Genomic DNA, 23,046 nt, shown 5'->3' on the forward strand with positions numbered 1-23,046 from the left:
GTCAATGTAAACAAACTGTCTCATGGCCCACCAGCAGATTACTCTGATGGGCCTCAGGTTGCCCACCATTGCCCTTGAAGTACTGGATCCATTGACACCCTGGGCCCCTTGCACTCAGGTATGTACTTAAACCTTTACCTCTCTGGAGGATATTTCTCTTTGTACCCTACCCTCCTCCTCTGTTTATGGGTCCAGTCCTCCTCAGGGACATCTCTAAATCATAAGAAGAAGCCATATTGAGGGGAACAAAATTGTCCCCAGCCCTTGCACAAGTCAGAGCAGGTATCTGCCTGTACCATCCGCACCTCTGGTAGAACATGAATCCACCATCGTCCAAGTCTGATGTTCTAGATGAACCTTCACCTCACAGGGAAGACAGCCCATGTGAAGGCTCCAGGATATCTGGAGCTGTCATAACAGATATGACTACCCAAGAGACCAACAGTACCCAGTGCCTTGGGGCCCTCTGCAACCGATCAACTCCTTATACTGGCCATAGTGGAGTTCATGGCCTCTCTATGCTAGGCAGCCCCGGATCTGTGCATGAATCACAATGACCCTTTCCTTGTAGCCAACACTAACTGGCTCCATTGGAGAAGGCAAAGGAAAAAATTGAGCCAGATCTAACAGTACTGGCGGTTCCAGTGGGTATGTCTCTCCCTCCCCGATGATGCAGTTACTCCATAATCACTATCCTCATTTGATCACAGATAATACCCAGAGCTGTGGCAGAAATTGGTGACTGAACTCCAGAGAAGGTCCATAACACATAGCATAGGATCCTGCTTGTCTTACAATCCTCTGATCCTAATCAGGTGACCCTCCTAGCCATACCCCATCATCCTGCCCCACACCCTGAAATGGTCTCACAGGCAATATTTTGTACCGGGTAAAGTTTCTGGTTACTCACCCATGCCCAATACATTAGTGGTGCAGGCAGCCACAGAGAGAAGCAGACTGTAGCACCCAAAGGCAGCCCCAACAGACAAGGGATCCAAACATCTTGATCTTGGGAGGGAGGTATTTTCATTGATCAGCTTCCAGTTCAGAATTGCTAAGTACCAAGCTCTGTTAGCAAAATATTTCACTAATTACTGTAAATTTGTGGAGTACACGGACAAACTTCCCCTAGAGGAGAGGGCCCAATTCCAAGCCTTCACTGATGATGGCAAGCTGATGGCTAAGACTTCACTCGATGCAGCAATAAACCCAGCAGATAATGCATCTAGAGCTATAGCCATAGTCACATGACATGAATTATGACTTCATTTTTCAGTGTTCCCCAAGGAACTCCAGAATACTATCAAGGACTTGCCCTTTGATAAGTCCAATCTCTTCAGTGAAAAGACTGATGAGTAGTTACACTTATTAAAGGACCTCAGGATGACCCTCCATTCCCCGAGCATTTATACATCAACCCTGAAAACATCACAGGCAGGTATATGAGCAGACCTCCCCTTCAATGGACGATGCCACCCTGTTATCCTGGACAGATAAACTGAGTTATGCCTTTGCTCCCATACCAAAGGTTCTGCAGAATACTTGTTACAACAAAGCTTATGTCAATTGTGATTCAAGAACCCCTTAATGCTAACTGGCAAAGGAGTTACAGGATAACATCCTGATTCTGGTATGTACATTCTTGTTCATCAAAGAACATCATGTGAGGTCTTAAATAAAAGCAAGAGTGTCACAGGTTATTAATGTGAAATGTAAGCGCAAATGCTATGTAATGTTATGTGTATCTTCTGAAAATATGTTCTTAAAGTCTGTATAGAGATGAGTCACCAGCAGAAGTGAAAAAAATGATTTTTATGTCAGAGCTGTCTCTTCACCTGGGACTATCAGAATGTAAATTAAGCATTGTATGCTAATACAATGGATACTATTTACATACAAAGTCAACAGGGAAGTAAGCCACAGAAAAAATAAAACATAGATAGTTATCCTGTGTGAGTACAGACAATGAACTTTGGAGAGTGTAAGTAGAAGGCAAAGATGACACTTCCTCATCCTGCACTTGGGAAGTAAACGGGGAGTGTGTTTACATTCGTTAAAACAGGATCTCAGCCAATCTTGGTTGAAACACTGCAGTGGACTTTGGGGGTGACATTAACTCCTTTAGATAGGAGGTTAGCCTGTTAGTTGAGTTTAGTCTCCAGAAAGTGTATTATAACTTTGTTTTAAATGTAAGCATTTGTTTTTAATGCTCTTATTCACTATCACTTGAATCTTGATAACAAACTTATTCTGATTTGCATTGTAAATATATCTAAGTCATGTGATATGAAGAGAGATGCTGATGCTGAGTTGAATCACACAAGCTGGTGTGCATATTGTTCCTTTGGGTACAGCAGATTTCCTACTACTGTGAAAGTTCAGTGAATAAGGGAATGAACACTACAGGGGGAATGCTTCCAAGGGACTTTGGGACTGAGGTGCACCGACTGTTAATCTGCAAGTCAAAGAAGGGCTGGCATAGTCCAGAGGAGAGTACTTGGGGGGCTAGTGGGCTGGTGGTGTCAGGGAGCTGATACCCAGTTAAGCACAAGCAAGACTCCCTCATGCTGGAGACTGAAGGGGTGGGGAGAGAACAAGTTGACTTACAGTCCTGAGTAACCCAAAAACTGTCTCATTCTCATTGCACCCAAGTGACCCACACAATTCTTGCTTCTGGACCTCTTACAAATGTCAACATGTCTCTCATTAGCATTCATCCCTTCCTGGACCTGTTAACTGAGGAGAATGGCAAGATCAAACATCCCAATACAAACCATCTATACCTCATGGCCTGGTATTTAGATGCACATCAGAACATAGGGCATTCAGGTTCGGAGGCAGTTCAATCTGTTCTCACTCAAAGAAGAAAAGACTCTAGAAAATTCTGTTTAGCGAAATGGAGTAGTTTTTCTGCCTGGATGTAACAGAACCTGTCATCTCCAGAATCAGTCAACATGCCTGCTACTTTAGACTATCACCTGTCCCTGAAGCTGTCAGGGCTTTCCATTAATTAGCTAGGGTCTGTCTAGCAGCAATTGGTACCTTCCATCCTCCAGTAGGGGCTACTTTATTTTTACTCAGCCAACAACAGTTAGCTCCTGAAGGTCTCGTTAGTACTTTGCCATTGGTGGTAAAACCTACACTATAATGGGACCTCAATCTTGTATTTTCAGTACTTTTCATACTATCCTTTGAATTGTTGGCCATGTGTGCAGTGCCTCCCCATGAAGGTCGTTTTCCTAGTCACTATCACATCAGCCAAAAGGGTTAGTGAACTAGTAGCTCTCCTGGCTGACACACCATACACCATATTTCATAAGGAAAAGGTGTGATGGGTTGTTACCCCTGGGGTGCAGTCTGGGACCTGTGGAAACTGCTGTGCCTCTCTAAAACACAATGGGGTTGGGAACACAGCCAACCTCACCCAGGCCCTGTTATCACCCAACATGACAGCAGGTGGCACCACTCACCCAGACTGGGCTACCTGAGTGCAAACGGCAGACCCAGCCAGTTTCCCAGCGCCTCAGGTACCCTGCCCCTCTCCCCAAGTATAAACCAAAATTATATCATCTTGCACTGCACAGGGATCTGTACAGTGTAAACTCATTAATATGTCTGCCCATCCCTCAATGTGGATAGGAATATGCACACTCATGGTAACCAAGCTGATATTTTCCCCAGACAGTTCACTTAAAGGCATACTGGTTTAGGTTAAAATATAAAACAAATTTATTAACTACAAAAGACAGATCTTAAGTGATTATAAGTGAGAGCAAACAGATCAAAGCAGATTACTTAATAAATAAACAAAAATGCAAACTAAGCCTAAAACACTAGAAAGATAGGCTATGAGTTAGCAAATTCTCACCCTGGCTGATGATACAAGCAGGCTTGCAGATTCTTAAGGGACAAGGTGCATTTGCTTTGCAGCTTGGGATTCCCTCCCCAGTTCCAAGTCTTTTTCTTTTGGAGCTTCTCTCAGGTGTTGAGTTATGGGGGAGTGAAGAACAAAAGATGATGTCACTCCCAACCTTGTATATCTTTAGCTTATGGCAGGAACCCTTTGTTCCACAAACAGTTCCCAGCCCAGTTTGTGGAAAAGTATAGGTACCCAAAAGGGAGTCCAGAGTCATGTGGGCTGGTCCCATGCCCTTTCAGAGTCATAGCAGCCATTACTTACAGGCTGGCCGAAATGTCCACAGGAAGGCTCAGCTATTCCACTGCCCACTGTCTTTGTTGATGAGCCATTAGCACTGTTTGACTTTTTCACTGTTGTACCAGAAAGGCTGTCTGTGGGTGTTTTCCAGAGTAAGCCCATTTGAAATACAGATCCATAGTCAATATTCATAACATCAGATACAAAAATGATGCATGCATGAAATAGGATAATCATATTCAATGAATCATAACTTCTCCAATGTCATCTTACATGACCTGTCTTGTACAAAATGCATCATAATTGTATAATAATAATATTACTAGGATGAATATCGGGTGTAGTGTCACAGAAGGTTTCCCTTCAACTCCTCCCAAAATGCATTCAGAAAGTAATTTTCGAGTTTCACATAAATCAACCTATTCATTTGCCAGTATTCTATTTGAAACCTTGTGTTTCCAATGAGGAGAGGAGACTTCACTCTTTCAGTGTCAGATGGACTTTAGCATTCTCTCTGCAAAGAACGACAACAATTAGGAAATCACTGAGAGTGTTTGTTGCTATAGTAGATCAACCGTGAGGACAAGTATTATCGGCTCAGAGACTCTCTAAGTGGCTCTCAGGCTGCATCATTCTTTGTTATTAGTTGGCTCTCATTACTTGGACAGGGTAAGGGCCCATTCTGCTAGAGCACAAGAAACCTCAATATCATCTCTTTGAGAAATACCTACACTGGATATCTGTATGGCAGTTACCTGGAGCTCCATCCATACCGACACAAAACATTATGCTTTAGTTCAGGCCTCTTCTGCAGATACAGCTGTTCAGACAACAGTTTCACAGACACCTATACCAACTGCATCCTCCCCCACACACACACCCACACCTATGTATACTGCTTACCAATCACTCGTGTGGAATGCATATAGGGACTGTAAAAGCAGCAAAGAATCCTGTAGCACCTTATAGACTAATATACATTTTGGAGCATGAGCTTTCGTGGGTGAATACTCACTTCGTCAGATGCATGCAGTGGAAATTTCCAGGGGCAGGTATATATAAGCAGGCAAGCTAGAGATAACAAGGTTAGTTCAATCAGGGAGGATGAGGCCCTGTTCTAGCAGTTGAGGTGTGAAAACCAAGGGAGGAGAAACTGATTTTGTAGTTGGCAAGCCATTCACAGTCTCTGTTTAATCCTGAGCTGATGGTGTCAAATTTACAGATGAACTGAAGCTCAGGAGTTTCTCTTTGAAATCTGGTCCTGATGTTTTTTTGCTGCAGGATGGCCACCTTAAGGTCTGCTATAGTGTGGCCAGGGAGGTTGAAGTGTTCTCCTACAGGCTTTTGTATATTGCCATTCCTAATATCTGATTTGTGTCCATTTATCCTTTTCCGTAGAGACTGTCCAGTTTGGCCGATGTACATAGCAGAGGGGCATTGCTGGCATATGATGGCGTAATATATAGGGACTGGCACTTAAAGAAGAAATGGAGGTTACTTACCTGAACAGGAGGTTCTTTGAGATGGTGGTCCCTTGTCTCTACTATTCTACTACCTGCTGGCCTTCCCCTCTGTTTTGGACCTCTTCTGATTTGTGGTAAGGAGAGGAAGTGGATAGGCCTTGGTTGACACCACCTCTTACATCCTCTGTATGGAGCACAAGAACAGCAACTGCACAGGTGCTGACCAATAGACATTACTTGTGAGAAGTCTCTGGTGCATGGAGTGTATGTGTACCCATGTGTGGAATACATACTGAGACCACACAACTTGAAGAACCTTCTGACAGAAATTTGTCTTCAACTGTCTCAGCTTTCATTGTTGGCTGATATATTTTAAAAAGCATTGTCTTTTACAAAACAAAATTATGAGGGGGTGTATATCCTCAGTGTATCTGGAGCAGCATGTAGTTTTTAAAAACACTAATTTGAATTTAGGATCATTTGTAGATGTTATTTGTAATATCTGATAGTTGCTGACATCTAAATTTTATGCATCATGCACATAAATTTGTTGGGCTATGTGCAAGTATGCATGGTGGGCAATGTGCATATAACTTTGATAGACTTTTGGATAGGCTTGATGCACCATGCATTCATGCAGTCTCTTGTGGAGCTACAATTTTCAGTCAGCTTTTATTCTACAACAGAGAAGGGTTTTATGGTTAGCTAATAGACATGGGTTCATATGCAGTTGCTGATGGATTAAATCTTTTCAGTAACCAGTTGCACTTCTGTTCCTTTCCTCAGGAATGTCCCCCTCTTGTGCAACCCTCCATCTCTGATTAAACTTAAAAAAAAGTAAGTTAATACAAGAAAACTTAATTATGAAGCATTAAAGGGTGCTACATGCATAACAGAACTGATGCTAATGCCCAAAAGCCAAGCAATGAAAGGTTAAGCCACTGAACAGGACATGCCTGCTTCTCCACTCATAAGCACACACCACTGCAACAGCTATCGTACATCAGACCACAACTTTGCTCTGCCCCATAAGGAACGCTAGCCTTCCACCATCCTCTTCACCAAACTACCCTCTCAGGTCTCACAACACAAGATATTATTACACAAGACATCAACAACTAATGGTGTTGGAAGAGAATCATTTGTTAAAGGACAAAAGCAAGTTGAAGTGTGGAGAGGGTCAAGTTTCAGTTGCAGGGTTGCAGATGTGCTATTTTCCTGCAGTCTTTGCATTTGGCAGTAAGGCTTACCCCTATTAAAAATAACCATTATCTTCCATTGTTTCTAATGGGACTGAAGCCAAGCAAACTGTAAGGAAGGTGATCACTTTCTGGGCTACTGGACAATAAACCATGAGAGGCATGGAAATTGAAGTATATAGTAGGTGACATTTAACATGCAAGAGGCAGGAGACTGAAAGGATTGGAAGAGGAAATGGGACATGGTGGGACAGGAAACGGGGAGTGTGAAAGAGAATGTGAATGGGGCCGGGGAGGACCAAGTGAAGCAGAGACAGGGAGAGGAAGGGAGGCTCTAGCAGGAAGGTGAAGGAGATAGGACAGGTAGATGAGGGAGTAGAAAAGGGAAATAGTAGCAGCCCCCCACCCTGCCAGATGTTAGGATAGGAGTGTGTATGTGGAGTCCCCATCTCAGCAGCCATGAAGAAGGCAAGTATTTTTGTGTGTGAATTTTTTGTACAGATGCAGTTGAATTTTGAACCTGAACTACTTCTAATATTTTAGCTTTTCTCTCTCTCTCTCTCTCACACACATACACACCTCTCTCTCTCTCTCTCTCTCACACACACACACACACCCTACCTTTTAAAACCAGTCAGTACACTTTATGGGTCTGAACACTTGGTATTTGCAATGCTGAAGAATCTTCAGTGAAGATCATATAAGAAATTACCTTAATCTTGACCACAGTAATAGGGATAGTAAGTTTTCAAAAATCAAAATCTCTCTCCAATCCTCCATAGACAAACTCACTGAAAGGGCACATGGGGTTGAGAATCAGCTAACAGAAGGAGACCAAATAATAGCAGCCTCAAACAACAGACACAGGTCCATCCCCCTTAACCTGTAATTATCTGCTTACACAATTTAAAAGACAGGCAATCCATTTTACAGATTATCATAAAATGAGATTTTTCCTACTCATGGAGTTAAACCCCCCCCCCTTTTTTTTCTGTTTTATAGTAACATTGACTTTATCAAGGAAACTGTTCGGTGATTAGATTTTTTTATAGACAGCAATCCTGAATATCTTTAAAGGAACACAAATCTTTGTTTAAAAATTCTGAAGAAGCTCTGAAATTTCCAAAGGTTTAAGAGCAGAAAAACTTAAGTCAAAATGTCTTAAGACTTCTTTTTCCATTTTAATTAATGTTTGTGTGTAATTAAAATTGAAATATTATTTAACCAAAATATAGATCAATTTCTTATTGTTATGATGTATACGTCTATTCAACACTATGCTGATTAATAGGGAATGTCTCCTGTAATTATTTTATGACAACCTAACATTTGGTACACTACAGGCTATGTACTAATTAAGATGTCTATATAAAATAACAGTTATCATTTTCATATAGATAGACCCCGTGAATTATCTCAATAGTCCTCTATTTTGTTACGGTGAAGCTTTCGCTGCTTCATACTCTGTATAAAAATTCCGAAGAAGCTCTGAAATTTGCAAAGATTTAAGAGTAGAAAAACTGAAGTCAAAATATCTTAACACTTCTTGATGATATAGCCTTTAATTAGTACACAGCTTGGTAGCCCATGGGGCTACTCTCAGGTTTAAAGTTAGGCACCTACGTAAAAATACTGATTAATCAGAGCCTAAGGCTGCTAAATTGGGGTAAACTCATGCTCCTACTCTTACTCAGGGAGGCATTTTACCTTATTAATGCCCAACACAACCAAACTAAAAGCTTCAAATTACATAATTTAGATTTACCATAGTTAATTTTATTTAATATTAAACTCAATATGCAATTTCATAGTGCTTGAAAAGCTCTCTCTCATAGAAATATTACAAAGGTGTAAAAAGAATGAAGATTGTGTAAGCTTTGTACATTATTTAATCATTGTGAATTAGCTGGGATTCACTATGGTCTTATTATTGCACAGCCGGACACTATTGTCAGCTGGACCTTTGTTCTGCCTTAATAGTGACTGTTTAATAACTGCCCTACTCACTTTGCCTCAGCAGGGTATTATATATAGCTGTAGTTTAAGAATGTTATTTAATTTAGAAGTTTTATTTAATTTGTCAGTGACAACAGACTGATTACCCAATAATTTACCTGTGGAGAGTACCCTGAGAGGCAATATACATTTAAAAATAATTATTTAGACAGGAATTTCTTGGATACAGATACAGACATTAATCTCATTTGCATTCTTGCAAATTCTTTACATGTAATTAACCATCTCATGAAATATAAGAGTTATTTAATTCTTGAAAAAGAATTCAGGAAACACACTTAGCAAATACATAAGCAACAAAGCAATGAAAAAGATTGAGTGAAGCAAATATTTGCCGTATTCTACTCTACTTGTTGAATGGAAATTATTTGTTAAGAAATAGTATAAGAGAAATTTATTGGAAAAACCAAAACAGATTTGGAGGTCTGTCACAGAAGCAAAGAAAGCCCCAAAGAATTCTATCTTTTTGTAATGCTGGAGAAATTTAATTTCAGACATTACATAATAACCTATACCAATCCGTTCTACAATTGTCCATGTTCATTTCTTTATCTCAATGATTTCTGTTCAGATGGTGTCCTTTGTTACCTCATGTATTTGTTTTATCCATTGAACAGTTTGCAGTAGCTATCAAAGATTTTCCAGAGGCTCAGAGCATCACAATTAATAATAAAAAACATAAAATGGCTCTTTGCAGATGACGTACATTCATTATCTTAAAGTGTTTTAGAGCTCTACAATATTATATGTTTCATGTAAATATGACCTTCTCACAGGTCCTTTGCTGACCATCAGGACAATTGAGTATTGTTGACTGAGTGCCTAAGAAATTAAAATTGAGTAAGACTTGTACACTAGGTATCTAGCTAAATTAATGATGCTACATCTTCTTACGTATCTTAAATTGAGACTTTAAGTCTATTTTTGGCTGAGTCAACTTGATAAAAGGCCTCCATATACTGAACTACTTGCGATATAAACAAGATAGACAGGATATGGAGCAACTTTATATGAAAAGAAGGGAAACACAACCAGTTTGTTCAGGCTCTAAAGTTACTTTGGCCTGATGATGAGACAGAAAGATATTAAGGGCTTGTTGGTTGGGTCCCATTCCTAAGTTATTAGTAGAGCTGGTCAAAACATATTGATTTTGAAATTTTTGTTCGAAAGGAGGATACATGTATTGCAAAAAAAAATCTCAAAAAATTCACCTCCCTCTTTTTTTTTTGACCAGTTCAAGTTTCTGGAGTTCTGCTAGTGATGGGCCCTATTGTACTCCACTGTGGGTTGCACATGAGTACCATCCTCCCAGAATCAATGAATTTGAAAGTAGCCTCAATTGGTCCATGCATGCACCCTGGCTTGCCTCATGCTTCCGACCAAGATGATAAAGGCTGGGAGAGACCAGCTGCCTCTCCAGTTCCTTCTCACCACCCCATGGTCTGGGTCTGGACCTTTAGTGTCCTCAGTTCTGATGTCGTTCTGAAAAACATTATTTTAGCTGTAAATAGTTTGTAGTTTTAATAACATATAGATTTAGTAGTTCTGATAGTTTTAGAACTCCACCTCACTGTACCCCATTCGGGTACGGGACTATGCCCAGAACTCCAGCCTTCAAACTCTGCGTCTCCTGCCCGAGATCCTCTCTGTCAGCAACAACCATCAACACTACCTCTGCTGCTTGTGAGGGGCTCACGTTGCAGTTCAGTGCAGTATTTGTCAGTCCTTTCCCAGCCATGCCCTAGAAGGACAAAAAAAAAATGAGGCATCCTTGTGGCACCTTAGAGACTAACAAATTTATTTGGGCATAAGCTTTCATGGGCTTCTTAATCTCTTTGAGTCTTCTTTCATAAGGAAGATTTTCCATTGCTTGGATCATTCTAGTAGCTCTTCTCTGCACCTGTTCCAGTTTGAATTCATGTTTCTTAAACATGGGAGACCAGAACTGGATTCAGTATTCCAGATGCGGTCTCACCAGTGGCTTGTATAATGGTGCCAGCACTTCCCTGTCTCTACTGGAAATGCCTCGCCTGATGCATCCTTGGATTTCATTGACCTTTTTCACAGCCGCATCACATTGGTGGCTCATAGTCATCCTGTGATAAATCAATACATCCAGGTCTTTCTCCTCTGTTGCTTCCAGGTCCCCAGGTCATAGCAAAAATTCTTAGTTAGTCCCTAGATGCATTACCTTGCACTTTGCACTATTAAATTTCATCCCATTTCTATTATTCTAGTTTTCTAGTTCATCTAGATCTTTTTGTATGATATTCTGGTCCTTCTCCATATTGACAATACCTCCCAGCTTTGTGCCATCTGCAAATTTTATTAGTACACACCCACTCTTTGTGCCAAAGTCATTAATAAAAATGTCGAATATTGGGAATAATAAAGGCTCCCAAGACCTATCCCTAAAGAACTCCACTAGTAACCTCCTTCCAGCTTGACAATTCACCTTACAGTATGAACTGTTGTAGTCTCCCCTTTCAACAGTTCCATCTTTCAATTCTCATATTAATTCCTATCTACTCCAATTTAACTAATAAGTTCCCATGTGGAACTGTATCAAATGCCTTACTGAAATCTGGGTAGATTAGATTTACTGTGTTTCTTTGGTCTAAAAAATCAGTTATCTTCTCAAAGAAAGAGATCAGATTGGTCTGGCACCATCCATCTTTTGTAAAACCATGTCAAATGCCTTACAGAAGTCTATTACATCAGTACTATTATCTTTATCAACCAAACTTGTAATCTCATCAGAAAAAAAATTAAGATAGTTTGACAGGATCTATTTTCCATAAACATATGTTGATTTGCGTCTGATGAAGTGGGCTGTAGCCCATGAAAGCTTATGCTCAAATAAATTTGTTAGTGTCTAAGGTGTGACAAGTACTCCTGTTCTTTTTGCGGATACAGACTAACATGGCTGATACTCTGAAATTAATTACATTGTCACCCTTTAGTTCTTTATTAATCGAGTCATGTATCAGCTGCTTCATTATCTTGCCTGGGGTCAATGTCAGGCTGACAGGCTTATAACTGCCCAGGTCACCCCATTTACCCTTTTTAAAACTTGGCACAACATTAGCTTTCTTCCAGTCTTCTGAAGTCTTCAGTGCTCTGAGACTTAATGAAAAGCAACATTAACAGTCCAGTGAGCTCCTTGGCAGCTCTTTTAAAACTCCTGGATGCAAGTTATCTGGACCTGCTGATTTAAAAGTGTCTGACTTTAGTAGCTTCTGTTTAACATCCACCAGATATTCTAGTGCAATGGAAAGAGTGTTGTCATCACCATATGATGAAACTGAATCATCTGATTTCCCACCCAAAAATAGAACAGAAATATTTATTGAACACTTATTTTTCTGCATTAGTGTTCATAAGTCTACCTTTTTCTTCGAATGCTTGCTCATGTCCATTCCATTGTAGGTGTGTGTGCCTGCCAAATGCACCGATGCCAGAAGTTTCTCCCTCAGTGGTATCCATAGGGGACCGGCTCTGGCGCTTTCTGGAGTGGCACACATATACCGTGGTATAAGGGGCGCTACCGGCTCCCCCCACCCTCAGTTCCATCTTGCTGGAAACTTGACTTCTAAAGGCGAACCCTAGTGTGAAAAATAGTGTAAACGGTCCTGTTACCTGGTTTCTGAAGAAATAGTACACAAAGAAAATTGTAACTTAAATTGCAGAAGGATGGGAAGTATTGATTTATTACACAGTGGCTTTAGCTTAGCAGCTCCGAAGTCCTCGGAGTGACAGAAGGTTCACCTTCCACCTGACCTGGTTCGAGTACAACATTCTGAGAGAGCAATTATGAAGGTGACATGCTTTTCTTTAATAGTCTTCTATTTAAGCTGTCATATTTATTTATCCACAGAACGGGTACATGGAATGGTAGTGAGGGCTTCCCTACAATGTCTGCCAATGTGCCTTGACCTGATTTAGTCCATGGGTTCTCTGTCAAGATTGCCATCAAAGGTGCCAGTTAGGGCTAATTGTGGTGATGATTTTTGTGATGTCTACAATCAGGGTTACCACCCATCCATAAACATATAAACTGTGTATTTTATTTTTAAAAAGGTGAAGGCCTAGGCATGTTGGAAACAAAGAAAAAAGCCCTTCTGAGCAGTGAATGGTGCTGATCTTGCAAAGGGAGGATATGATCACTCTGCTCTGGTGTTCACTCTTCCCCTGGTGCTGCTGCCCTGGATCGAGGGATAGTGCATCCTTCTGGAGTAGATTTCCTACCATAGCAGTAGCAGCTGATTACTCTGACAGGTGGAGCTGCTGCTCCATTGCTGCCGGGAAATGATGTGCCAGGTGCACAGGTGTAGTAAAACTCTGTCAGGCAAGGAGTATCCCCCTGTGTGTTCTGCTTGAATAAACATAGATTAATAGATTCATAGATTCTAGGGCTGCAAGGGACATAAAGAGGTCACTGAGTCCAGTCCCCTGCCCTCATGGCAGGGCCAAACACCATCTAGACCATCCCTGATAGACATTTATCTAACCTACTCTTAAATATCTCCAGAGATGAAGATTCCACAACCTCCCTAGGCAGTTTATTCCTGTGTTTAACCACCTTGACAGTTAGGAACTTTTTCCTAATGTCCAACCTAAACCTCCCTTGCTGAAGTTTAAGCCCATTTACTTCTTGTTCTATCCTTAGAGGCCAAGATGAACAAGTTTTCCCCTTCTCCTTATGACACCCTTTTAGATACCTGAAAACTGCTATCATGTCACCTCTCAGTCTTCTCTTTTCCAAACTAAACAAACCCAGTTCTTTCAGCCTTCCTTCATAGGTCATGTTCTCAAGACCTTTAATCATTCTTGTTGCTCTTCTCTGGACCCTCTCCAATTTCTCCACATCTTTCTTGAAATGCGGTGCCCAGAACTGGACACAATACTCCAGTTGAGGCCTAATCAGCGCAGAGTAGAGCAGAAGAATGACTTCTCATGTCTTGCTCACACCTGTTAATGCATCCCAGAATCATATTTGCTTTTTTCGCAACAGCATCACACTGTTGACTCATATTTAGCTTGTGATCCACTATAACCCTTAGATCCCTTTTTGCCGTACTCCTTCCTAGACAGTCTTTTCCCATTCTGTATGCATGAAACTGATTGTTCTTTCCTAAGCGGACCACTTTGCATTTGTCTTTATTAAATATCAGAGGGGTAGCCGTGTTAGTCTGGATCTGTAAAAGCAGCAAAGAATCCTGTGGCACCTTATAGACTAACAGACGTTTTGGAGCATGAGCTTTCGTGGGTGAATACATGCATGCATCTGAAGAAGTGGGTATTCACCCACGAAAGCTCATGCTCCAAAACGTCTGTTAGTCTATAAGGTATCACAGGATTCTTTGCTGTCTTTATTAAACTTCATCCTGTTTACCTCAGACCATTTCTCCAATTTGTCCAGATTGTTTTGAATTATGACCCTATCCTCCAAAGCAGTTGCAATCCCTCCCAGTTTGGTATCGTCTGCAAACTTAATAAGCGTACTTTCTATGCCAATATCTAAGTCATTGATGAAGATATTGAACAGAGCCAGTCCCAAAACAGACCCCTGCAGAACCCTGCTTGTTATAGCAGTGGAAACATGCTATAACAAATATACCACTCGTTTACTTATTGACTCAACACAGAGCAGTTTCAAGTGGGTCAGTATGTTCTATTTCCACCAGCTGCCCTATACTTCCTTCTTCTCTACTGCCCTCCATACCACAAGCCAAGCTCAGTGACCTTTCTGTGCTGCTACTTTTCTGCACTTTTCTCCTAGCTATTTGCCCCCAATGTGGCTAGAAGTAGGTCCAGTTGTGTCTAAATCTGTGGAAGAATAGTGGAATGTACACCTTCGCTTGCTCTGAGGTGAAGAGAGTGTGTGGGGCATGTACTGAAAACAAAAGGGTGGGTTAGGAGCTGGTACCACTGGCACTGAACAGAGATGGGGTGGAGGGAAAGATGAGAGAAGATGATGTGTGATTTACGTGATAAAGCTAAACATTTTCTAATCTTATTTTTATTTAAAGTAGTTTTATTTTTGATGAATAGCTTCCTGTTAGCATTTTAAAAGTTGTTTGAAAAAAACCTTTGCCATCTCCCCATATATTTTTCTGTGGGTTTATTAATGTATCTACTGATTGCCAAAAAAAGAAAAATCCCTCTCTCAATCTTGTATACAGCTGTCCACTCGATACTGGACTGAGACTACCCACCCATTTCTGATAGGCCACTCATGGTATCAATTTTCAGACATCTTGGCTATATTTGAACTGCTGACCTATAAGAAAAGGGTTCTGTAAATTATTACTAGAGCCCTACCAAATTCATGGCCATGAAAAACATGTAATGGACTGTGAAATTTGGTCTGCCTTGTGAAATCTAGTGTTTTTTTGTGTGCTTTTACCCTATACTATACAGATTTCACAGAGGGAGAACAGCCTCTCTCAAATTGGGAGTCCTGACCCAAAAGGGAGTTGCAGGGGGGTTGCCAGGTTTTTTTTGGGCGGGGCGAAGGGGGGCCACAGTATTGCCACCCTTACTTCTACACTGCCTTCAGAGCTGGGCAGCCTGGAGGAGGGCCCAGTTCTGCAGGCAGCAGCGCAGAAGAAAGGATGGTATATTATGGTTTTGCCACCCTTACTTCTGCACTGGCAGCAGCTCTACCTTCAGAGCTGAGCTCCTGGCCAGCAGCCATCGCTCTCCAGCCGCCCAGCTCTGAAGGCAGAGCCGCCACCAATGGCAGCACAGAAATAAGGATAGCAGTACCGCAACCCCCTACAATAACTTTGTGATCTGCCCACAGCTCCTTTTTGGGTCAGGACCCCTACAGTTACATCATGAAATTTCAGATTTCAATAGCTGAAATCATGAAAGTCATGATTTTTAAAATCCTATGACTGTGACACTGACCAAAATGGACTGTGAATTTGGTAGGGTCCTAATAATTCACCAAACTGTGGCATTTAGATATATACAAATATTGCATGCATATATATCTTTAAACTAACCATTGCACTGTACTTAGAATAATGTGCTTTCTTGGACTCTTGTTACAATCTTACATGCATGTTTAGGTTTGAGTATTGGGTATAAAACATGCTAAGTACTGTACTCTTTTAAAAAGTGCAAAGGTGGAGCATTATTTTTCCACATTCACATTTTATATGCATGTTTTGTAGTCACTTAATCTTAGTTACATTTTGTTGTTGCAACACCAAGCAGCTGAGTTATTAATCACAAAGCTGCCTCCCCACCCCCATTTAAAAAAAACAAAACTGTTCATAAGCGCTGTCCCCACAACAATGGGTGCTGGGATTCACAAAGAGGAGCGCGCATTTCACGCCTAAATCTTCTCATTCTGCCCTCTCTGCGCTCCAAGGGTGTGGGATTCCTCCTCCCGCCAGGCCCCTCACCTCCAGCACGGCCAGGATCCTATTCAACTGGGCTCTGGGCTCCTCCGGACTCTGAGCGCCTAGCCAGAGCCTCACCGAAAGGCGACTGCCCCGTTGCGCGGGTGCCTGGCCGGGTCGGGGGCGCGGGCAGAGCGGGGGTGGAGAAGGAGGGAGGCTGCACCTGGAACTGTATCAGGGAGCGTGAAACCCTCCGACCTTATTCTGACCCCCCAAACCCAGCTGGCTCCACAGAGACGCTGAACATCTCTACCGCTCCCTCCCCCCCGGCTGGTGGGTGGCGGTGGTTGGTTCCCCAGGAGGCGGTGCCCTGGCTGGGAAGAGGTGTGATTTACTCCCCGGAGAGGCGGGGCCGGCTGTCCCAGTGGCTCCGTCATCCCCAGGGAAACCGGACGCCGCTGTCCTGCAATTTATGGCAGCTGAGGCTGCAGCAGGCAACAATGTAACTAGTGCCCTGGCTGCTTGTCAGGGACCACAGGCCGGGCAGTGAGGTAACCGCAGGCGAACTGCAAATACAGGGCAGGGGAGGAAGGAAACTTTACAGAAAAGCGATTGCGCCGTCCTGTAGCTGAGGGGATTTGTAAGGCGGGCCGAGCTGGGGCTGTAGAGGGAACTGAACTGCAAACCACCCGGGCCAACCAGGGCTGGTGCATTTGCAAGGGGACACCAAGTGATATCTGGTGTGCAGGCGGGAGTTTGAAGGCGAGGGCCACGTTATTCCCCGAGCCGCAACTTGTGCGGGAGTCCGCTTGCGCGTCAGCGGCTCCCACCAGCCCTTCTAATGCTGGGGCTGGAGATGGAGGAGGAAGAGGCTGCGCAGGAAGAAAGTTTCACCAAAGAGGAGAGGGTCCGGTTTGTGGGGCACCGTCTGGCACGTTTGCTGAACTTTCAAGCAGAGAAATGGAGCAAATATCTTGAAAATGAGGAGAACCAGAAAACCCTGGGGGAGTTTTTGGATAAAACCGAAGCAGCTTTCTTGCTGTTTTGCTCCCCTCGGGCAGGAACATTAACAGCTATGCAGAAGGTAAGGTGCTCAAGTGCGAATTACGAATACGGTACCCACTGGGTTTTGGGATGCTGCAAATATATTTGCTAGTGTTTTATAGCACAGAGACCTTAAGACATGCCATGAAAGCACGATCCCACTGCTTGGCCCTTTCAGAGTTAGGACTTCCCGATGAATGGAGTCAAGCCTCTTTAATATTAGTAGAGATGTGCAAAATTGGGGATAAATTGGGAGCAGAGTTTAATTTTATCTGAACCACCGTCACCAACAATGTTTAGACCTTTCTGGTTTTGTCCCCACTGCAATGACGGAAATAAGTGGAAATATATGAACAATTTTTATTCAGATTAATTTCACTTTAATCTTTAGTATAGACGTCCTAGCATTAATGCACTCTGCAGAAACTACTTCAGTCAGCCATTCCTTTCCACCTCTCTGGTAGTCTTATCCCGTTTCTTAAGGGTCTTCCTTTTAAAGTAGTGATATTCAGACTGAGGCTTGGGAGGACCAAGTGGCTTTTTAAAGTGTCTGCTGTGGTAATTGGCATCACATGATTAAAACACTGATTTGATTATTAACCAATCAGGATCTTTTACTGTGTTATCAGCTTGTACTATTAAACTTATTTGCTGTGAGAATGCTTATATATTTATATATAGTATTGTAGTAAATGAAACAATGAATTCACAATACTATGGCTCTGGGTAATGTTGATTGCTAATTTGGTTCCTGAATCACTCAGATCTGAGGATCACTGCGTTTAAAATGTGATTTGGTTAAGGTAGGATCAGATTGAGACAGACATGCCCTTACACTTGTGAGTACACGAATAGATTCATTTAAATCAATTGGATTACTCATGGGAGTAACTGCTCACCAGTGTGAGAATGGGGGCACAAGCTGGTCTATAGTGATGGAGAGGACTCAACCCTCTAGACTGTTAGCGTATCCTGTTTAAAATACATGGGTTAAATCGTGGCTCCACTGAACTCAATGGCAGTTTTGCCATTGACTTCATTGAGGCCAAAATGTCACCAGCAGAATGTAATAGCTAACAAACTTACTGGTTTTAACTAGGAATGCAAGTAACTGAGAGTACTTAATATTGTATATGTGTGTTCCTTAGTTAATACCTCAATTTCTAAAGATATCCGTGCACTCAGTTAAAATACCCACTGCACATCTACATCACTGGAGATTAAAAAAATAATAATTTTGTCCTTGAATTGTCTTGATCATTGACTATCAGCTGCCAGAAACTTATTAGTAACCCTATAATGGAAGTAACTGTCCTCTAAGACAGTTTCTACTACCAGAATTGGGTTTCCAGGGGAATAAAAGGAGTTACTTTGTTCAGTATACTATCCAGTTTCCCTAAATTAATTAATTAAAAAAAATCTCACCTGTAGCCCTTTTTCCCCATATTTCTTGACCCTTGGAGTACTATTTTGCTATCACTTATGTCCCTTGCCAAAGAATCAAACAGAAAATCTAACTTAATTATATCAAACCAATGGGACAAGAGTGCACACAATAATGGGTGCTCCAAGCCACACTGCCTGATGGGGCCATTCCATTGGCCACTCTGTGCCACTTAATTATAGTAAATGTCATTAGTTTGTTTTAAAATATCTTCACAATGCTGCCTTGAATGTGTGATGTAATCCAGAAAAGGAACACCTTTGTGGCTTTGTATTTTAAAAACAGTTCATAGGACAATTTTATAAAGCCTGGCTCTGGTCAAAGCCTCTTGTGGCTACTTTCTGTGGCAGACTGAAAAATATATGGTCGCTTAAACTGAGATTTTTAATTAATTAAATATGAATATAAATAAAACTGCCAGTACGCTAGCTCTGTCTTTCTCTGTATTTAAATTCAATTTATTTTACACTATCCCCACATTTTCAGTTATTGTGCAGATTTTGTACTGGCAACACATAGGTTTGTAGTATTGAAATGTCAAGGGTAAAGCTGTGAAAATTTTGGCAGCTGGTTAGGAATCTCTTGGATCTTTAATTTCAGGCTGTCTGCAGACCCTGGAAGATGACAGTGTATCAGATGTTGCACTCTGTACAGTTTCTTTTGGAACCAGGAAGTCTAGTGCGTGTGTGTGTGTTTTTTGTTTTTAATGAAAGTTTAAGTTCTGGAGTACGTTCTGAACAAGGGTGGAATAAATGGCAATTTCCATAGCTCTTAAATGATGGAATACATCCGCCTCAAAGAAATGTAAAATTGGAAGTTTAGGGCCAGATTGTTGTGCATCTAACACTTTTATGAAGAGGGAGATGGTTTTGGAAAGAGCTAATTTATTGTTGGATGAATGTCATAAACATTCATTTAGCTTGTATTGAGTAGAAGTTATGGGCATATAACAAGGGATAGAATTTGGCCCTATTTATCATCTGGAAGTACTTTACAGACATCATGTATGGGGTTCATTTCACCCACCCCCAAGATACAAGCACACTGTCTGAAAATGTGGCCATAGTTCTCTATCAGTATGGTATAAAATGGGGTTTTTGGTTCTTGTTTTTTAGGGCTTTTTTTTTTTTTTTTTTTTAACTGGTGCCTATTTGCAAAAGATCAACCACATGCAGGTGAAAAATCAGACATCAAAGCAGTCCAATGTCTGGGTACAGATTTTTGAACACTTACACAGCACAGTGATTCTGAAAAGATGCTTCAGAGTCCCAGGCTGCTCTACTGCCAGCTGTTTTTGTACCTCTGTGCCCTGCTCCCTCCACTCAGTCCCGACAGGCCTGATCAGGACCTCAATATTGTATCCGAGTGGTAGCCGATATACAGTATTGTATGTCACATAATAGGCAGCTATTGGTGTTTGTTCTCTGATTACTTTGTACTGTAAAGATCATATTCTTGTAGATCCGATAACCTATGATTCTCGTTTTAGATACCCAGTGATATACCACATAAATTAGTTTGCATTATGAAGACCACAGAACGCATTGGAACAGACAATTACAAAAAAGAGCTGGTATTTGAAGAGTTGTCTGCAACACCACTTGAGCATACAGTTGATTTCATAGAAGAGGTATTTATAACTAAACATTTGTGATAAACCTTAAATTTTAAGTCTTGCATTTATTATAGTTTCCAACAGATAGTGGACAGCAGAAAAATAATGCTTACACTGGTAAAAGGAAAAAAAATTACGATAAAACTGCAGCTACTCTGTTGCCTAGACATGTCACAAAAGGATGGATAGTGGAGGCATTGTAATATATGTTGTATTTATTATTATTAAATATGTATTTGTAACTGAAGTGATTTCATCATCTGAATTATTGTGAAGCTTGAAGCACACACTGAACATTTTGTATAACCTGCTTGTAATAGGTTAAGTGCTTGCTTGATTCTGTTCAGGCATCTAGAACCCCTTTTCAGCAGCCCAGATTTTGTGAGGGACATTGTACAGTACTCCTCTTGTCCAAAGGATGTCAGCATGAAAAATAGGTTAGGAGTCAGTTCTCCTGTGGTTGATTATTATCTCTCATTCAGGAATATTGAAATAGCAGATGTTAGTTACATGCCAAAAGTTAAGAGTATATGCAGTCATTACTCCAGATCAGAACTATGTGAATTTTAATAATTAAAAATAGCTTTCACAGTCACATGAGCAAAAATTTTTTTGCATCTGATGAATCTATAACTATTTCACAGGAAGGGCAGGGGCGCTGGAACAATTTATATGGTGGGGCTGCTGACAGCCATTGAACCAAACTCTAAACCCTGTATATGATGGAAACCACTTCAAGTCGAGGGCAGAAGGTGCGGCAGCACCCTTAGTTCCAGCAACTATGAGGAGGGAGTATAGGATCAATGAGGCGGGGTATGTAAAAAGTTTTCCCCACTAATAGGAGTTCAGTTCCAGTAGATCTCAGCCAAAATTTTACTCCACTTTTGCTGAACCTTCCTCTGAAATGTAAATCAAAAGATAAATATATATGCAAAGTTTTAAAATCTTGTCACTTTTAAGAAAGAGAATAATATAACCAAAAAGGAGGAATATGAAAACAAGTAACTGGATGAGATAAGTTGCGTAGCATCAAACAGACATCAGAAATCATTCATTTGATATACATGTAATTTCCTGTTACATAGATACATAGTCATATTATTCAAAACACTTCACTTTTGTTTTACAGCCTGTGTTGGTAGGCTCTCAGGATCAAATTCAATGCTGATGAAAGTAGTGCAACACGTTTGACATCAGTGCTTGCACCAGGGTTAAATTTGGCTCTGAGTTTTAAAGTTGCATTTGGAATCTTATGGTTGGAAGAAAAACTTTTTTTTATTACAAATGTAAATGCTTCATCCCCTAGATGGCCAGGTATCACTTCTTTGTGTTTAGGTCTATAGCAAGAACACTGTCTCCTTTTCAAAATTGTACTTAAAATATTTCATATGTTAATCACTGCTTCTCCTGGCAGTCAGTTAACATGCTCATATGTGGTCAAATTCTGGTCTGAGTTACAGTAGTATAAATCCACTGAATTAAATCAAGTTACTTTGAATTTACACCAGTGTTACTCAAGGCAGAATTTGGCCCTTAGTAAGAAAATAGCTCATTCAGAATACAAAAACTTAAAATTCCTGGTAAGCATTAGAAAAACAGGACTTTGGGAATTTAAATATGAAAATGAACACAGTAGAAATGAGTATATTTATTAATACTTCTCCTAAAATATTCCCTTTGCATGATTCCTTTTCAATGTTATAAATGTAATTTAATTTTCAAATTCTTTGATTAATTAGGAATATAATCAAATGTATTTCAGTAAGGTGAAAAATATGTGCAATTAAGATGTAGTAATCCAAAAATAATTAAAAAAATAAATAGTGATAGATGCTAAGACTAGATGGGCACTGTAGATTTTTCACTATGTTGGCCAGTGACTTTGTTGACCTTGAATTAGTCATTATTTTGGAGTGGCCATCTCTTTTGGGAGGAAGTTATTATCTTGGGGCCAGTGGAAACAAGCTGGTTAAGAGCAAAAGAGGTAATAGAACTTTAGCAAACTTACACTGGAAAGATAAAGGATGAATTCTGGCCCCATTGAAGTCAGTAGGAGAATTCCTATTGACTTCAATGAGGCAGGGTTTCACACATTTTGTTGGGAATCCATTTTTTATAGAGGCTGGCAAAGTCAATTGGTGGTGTGTGGGTTGTTGTTTAGTTCATGGAGAGACAGAGTGAGGGCCACAAACTGTAATGAAAAGAAGGGAGAAGTTTGCTGCTGATGAGATCAAGGATACATTCACTACGTGGATGTCTTAATTCCAAATTCCACATTTCCTTGGGAGCCTATTCTCCTTTGTGAAAGCTGATGTATTTGGTTTGGCTATGCATTCAATTTGTTCAGATGTATTTTAGTATTAAAAATTAATTACCTTTTTCCTTTTTTTTGTTGCTATAGAGGATGTACAGCAACAAACACACATTTGGAATTTAGTTGTAACAAATCATACTGATAGTGCCACTCTAGCTGTTTACTTGACTAATACATTCTGCAGAAATCAACTGAGAATTTCACAACAGTAGTACCTGTTCAAATATTTGATATAAAGATCTTGCATAACCTGAGACAACTCATGTGTTGCTGATTATCTACATTAGAGGGCATGTCAAAGACTTCAGCAAACACTGAAAACAGAAATGCAGTTAAACCTTTTCAAAAGTAGGAAAAGGATGGATGGGAAACTGGAAGGTCAGACATTTTAAAAGGAGCTTCATTATGTATGTTTAGTATACAAACAAGAAATTTCATTA

At 40.7% G+C, this 23,046-nt stretch overlaps 1 protein-coding gene across 6 annotated transcripts in view; it reads left to right on the plus strand.

Annotated features, from left to right (window-relative positions):
• Window positions 1–16,680: 16,680 nt before the first annotated feature.
• Window positions 16,681–23,046, plus strand: part of DNAH11 (dynein axonemal heavy chain 11) — a 296,073-nt gene continuing 289,707 nt past the window's right edge. For all 6 annotated transcript variants that reach the window (XM_030550733.1, XM_030550734.1, XM_030550737.1 and 3 more), the window contains exons 1-2: window positions 16,681–17,273; window positions 20,167–20,307. In XM_030550733.1, coding sequence (XP_030406593.1) covers window positions 17,031–17,273; window positions 20,167–20,307 — 384 coding nt within the window. In that variant the 5' untranslated portion in view covers window positions 16,681–17,030. The remainder of the gene's footprint in view (window positions 17,274–20,166; window positions 20,308–23,046) is intronic.

Source organism: Gopherus evgoodei, chromosome 2, assembly GCF_007399415.2.
Source record: "Gopherus evgoodei ecotype Sinaloan lineage chromosome 2, rGopEvg1_v1.p, whole genome shotgun sequence".
NCBI lineage: Eukaryota > Metazoa > Chordata > Testudines > Testudinidae > Gopherus > Gopherus evgoodei.